The following is a 3992-nucleotide window of genomic DNA, read 5'->3' as shown; positions in this document are numbered from 1 at the left end:
TTTACTCCAGTAGGGCCTAGACCTGACCTCGTCACTACTCTACCGAGATTAGGCTTGGAACTTACTAGGTACCGTTGTGGTGTACTCATGCTATGCTTCTGCACATTGTGCAGATCTAGGTACCAGGTATCTCCTACCAGTCTAGGCATTAGTGAGTTGAGAAAATTGTATATATTGAGCAGTGAAGTTTATTTTATATAGTTGTTGAGTATTTAAGAGTTTTTTTGATTTTGCAGTTATTTTCGCATGTTTGTAGGCTTGCCTAGTCTTAGAGACTAGGTGTTGTCACAACATCCTATGGAGGAAAATTGGAGTCGTGACATTGTGTCAAGATTTCGTAATATAATTTGTTTGCGGTAAATTTGAGAAAAGCACACTCTCATTTGTAATTATTCGTTTGAAGATCGAAGAGAACCCTTGTGACCTAAGAGAACTGGATGTAGGTACCACATCGGTACAAGAACAGTATAAAAATATTTGTCTCTCCTATTTTTTTCTTTACTATTTATTGCATATATCTATTAAACTAACTATTGCTTGTAGAACAACAGTAATCGACCAAGAACAAAGTTAGTCGACTAAAGATTTTTTATAATTCACCCCCCTCTTGTATTTTCAATTGGTATCAGAGCAAGTCTCCAATTCTGAGAAAAACATTTGCTTAACCGCAAAGTGGAAAAAGATAATGGGAACATACACTATTGTTGGAGCATTATTTCAAGAAGGAACTTCACAAACAAGGCTAACTTACTTCAATTGACATCATTTATCACACTGGAAGGTGCATATGGAAACTTATGCAAAGTCGTATGACATCAAAGTATGGCACTTCATCAAGAAAGGGAATCTCCCCTTACCACAAGCAAAAAATGACAAAATTATTGAAAGCCAGGTATCATCTGATCCACTAGACTTAGATGACTATATTGACGAACAAGCTATTATGGTGTAGGTAAATGCTAAAGCCAAGAACCTTCTATATAATTCCAAAAGCGGTGAAAAATATGAAAAGATCTCAAGCAGTGAAACTGCAAAAGAAATGTGGGACAAGCTAGAAGTTGCCCATGAAGGAACAAACAAAGTCATAGATACAAGAATAAATCTACTGATTCATGACTATGAACTATTTCAAATGAAGGATGAAGAATCAGTAGAAGAGATGTTTTCTCGATTCAGCAAATTGTTGGAGATCTGAAATCTTTTGGTAGACCAGTAAAAAATGAGGAACAAGTCAGCAAAAATACTAAGAATCTTACCTACAACCTGGCAACGCAAAGTCATTGCACTTAAGTGTCAAGATCTTGATAAGATGTCATATGATAAGCTTAGAGATGATCTTATTTCCATTTAAAAGGTTCATTTAAACAGACGTGTGCAAGAAAAAAAAACGAAAACCATTGCATTTAAAACCACTTTGGCTGAGTCAGAAAATGAAGAAGAAGAAGAATAAGAAGGTGGAGAACAGGAGAAAAACATAGACATACTTTCCAAAGTATTATCAAGTATGAGGAGAAGAAACAGAAATGGGAGAAGAGATAAACCAAACTTCAGAAAAGGTAAAGCAGTGAATGAGTGTAACGACTCAGCCAGTCGTTTTGAGTATTATAGCCCGTTCACCCATTTATTACTTATTTTATATTCGTTTGTTGTTATGTGACTTGCCGGGGTGGTTGGTTTGTTTACGGAAATGTTTTGAAATGAATTGGGACACTTAGTCCTAAGGTTGGAATCCTAAGTTAGAAAAGTTGATCGGATGTTGACTTATGTGTAAACGACTCCGGAATGAAATTTTGATGGTTCTGATAGCTCCGTATGGTGAGTGAGTGTGTCCGGATATTGATTTGGAGGTTCGTATGTCATTTTGGCCTAAATTGGCGAAAGTTGGAAAGTTATAAAGTTTGACCGAGATTTGAATCTGCGGGTACCGGGCTCGGATTTCGGTTTTGAAAGTTGGAATAGGTCTGTTGTGTCATTTGTGAATTGTGTGAAAACTTTGAGGCCAGTCGAAGTTTGTTTGGTGTGTTTCGGCATTTGTTTTAGAAGTTAGAAGTTCAATAGTTCATTAGGATTGAATAGGTGTGCGATTCATGTTTTTGATATTGTTTGATGTGATTTGAGGCCTCAACTAAGTTTGTATGATATTTTAGGCTGTGTTGGTATATTTTGATGAGGTCCCAGGGGCCTCGGGTGAGATTCAGATTGATTGCGGATTGAGTTTGGCCTTGTAGAGATGCATAATTTTTGGTGGCTAGTTTCCTTATACGTGTTCACAAGAGGTGTCTCGCATTCGCGAAGAGTATCTGGGAGGCAGGTGAAGTATGTTCCTTGCATTCGCGAAGAAGGCCACGTGTTCGCGAAGGTATAGGGAGGTTGTGCATCTCAATCGTGAGAAGGGGCTCGCGTTCACGTAGAAGGATGAGGCTGGCTTGGGCACTAGGCCTTAAGCCTTCGCAGTCAGGGAGATGCGTTCGCGTAGACAGAGCACTATGAAGCATCGCGTTTATGACAAGCACATCGCGTTCGTGTAGCAGGTTTAGTCAGCTGGTAAATTTTGTGCTTCGCGAACGCGAGGCATTTTTCCCGTTCGCGAAGAGGAACCTCTGGGCAGTAGTTATTAAATTTCAAAATAGAGGGTTTGGACACAATTTTCACTTTTTGAGCTAGAGACCTCAGTTTTGGGTGATTCTTGATGGGATTTTCAAGGAGTTGATTGGGATAAGTAATTCTAACTCGGATTTGGTTAAAATACATGAATCTATCATTTTGTTTACCATTTAATTAGTGTTTTGGGTTGAAACAATTGGGACAAATTGTAGAAACTTCATAAACTATATTTGAGGATTTGAAAGGCGAATTGAGGTCAGAATTGGATGATTTTGGTATGGTTGGACTCATTATTGAATAGTTGTTGGGATTTTGTAAATTTTATTAGATTCCGAGAAGTGGGCCAGGGGTTGACATTTTGACTTTTGTTAAAGAACTTAGCTTTATCGTATGGAATCGATTCCTATAGCTTGTATTGATTATATTAGGTTATTTGTGGCTAGATTCGAGTCGTTTAGAGGCCGATTCGCGAGGCCAGGTCTTGATGGATTAGGTATTTACGCGGTTTGAGGTAAGTAACACTTCTAAACTTGGTTTTAAGGGTATGAATCCTTAAAATACGTATTATGTGATTAGTATTGAGGTGACGCACATGCTAGGTGACAAGAGTGTGGGTGTGCATCATGGTAATTGTGACTCGGTCGATTCCGTGGTACTGTGTAGTTATCAAACCTTGTTGATATTCATGTAATCCCTACATGTTAGAGTAATTGAGCTGCAGTCCATTTTAGAAATCATGTTAGGCTATATGCTTATTCTGTTGGGACCCATTGAGGTCATTTCTGCTGTTGAACTATTTGCTTAAGTTGCAATTATGTACTCAGTCACATCCATTATTTGCATATCATATCTTAGTCTCTGTTGTCATTTATTGTTACATCATATATCATTATTTGGACTGATTGGCATGAGATTTATGAGCCCGAGAGACTGGAGAGATGGATGAATGAGTTGGGTCCTAAGAGTCATGTTCTGAGTGAAGTTATGGATCGGGCTACACTATATATATATATATATATATATATATATATATATATATATATATATATATATATATATATATATATATATATATATATATATATATATATATATATATATATATATATATATATATATATATATATATATATATATATATATATATATATATATATATATATATATATATATATATATATATATATATATATTATTATTATTATTATTATTATTATTATTATTATTATTATTATGTACGTCGCAGCAGACCTTATAGGCTTTATCTATTATTATGGGATCGGGCTACATACTGCAGCATGCCATATTGGCTTTATATTAGCGCTTGGGCAGGATCCATCCTTCCGGAGTCTGACATACTAGTAGTGAGCAGAGGTGTCGTACAGTGC

At 36.4% G+C, this 3992-nt stretch overlaps 1 protein-coding gene across 1 annotated transcript; it reads left to right on the top strand.

Moving 5' to 3' along the window:
• The first annotated feature begins 787 nt into the window (after window positions 1–787).
• LOC142169064 (uncharacterized) lies at window positions 788–1195 on the top strand. Its single transcript, XM_075230264.1, has 2 exons — window positions 788–892; window positions 953–1195. Exons 1-2 carry the CDS (start codon window positions 788–790, stop codon window positions 1193–1195), a joined length of 348 nt encoding a protein of 115 aa, XP_075086365.1.
• The last annotated feature ends 2797 nt before the right edge of the window (window positions 1196–3992 follow it).

The sequence above is a fragment of the Nicotiana tabacum genome, chromosome 14, assembly GCF_000715075.1.
Source record: "Nicotiana tabacum cultivar K326 chromosome 14, ASM71507v2, whole genome shotgun sequence".
Classification (NCBI taxonomy): Eukaryota; Viridiplantae; Streptophyta; class Magnoliopsida; order Solanales; family Solanaceae; genus Nicotiana; species Nicotiana tabacum.
The sequence above is the reverse complement of the archived record's forward strand: the minus strand, read 5'-3'. Positions and strand labels throughout refer to the sequence as shown.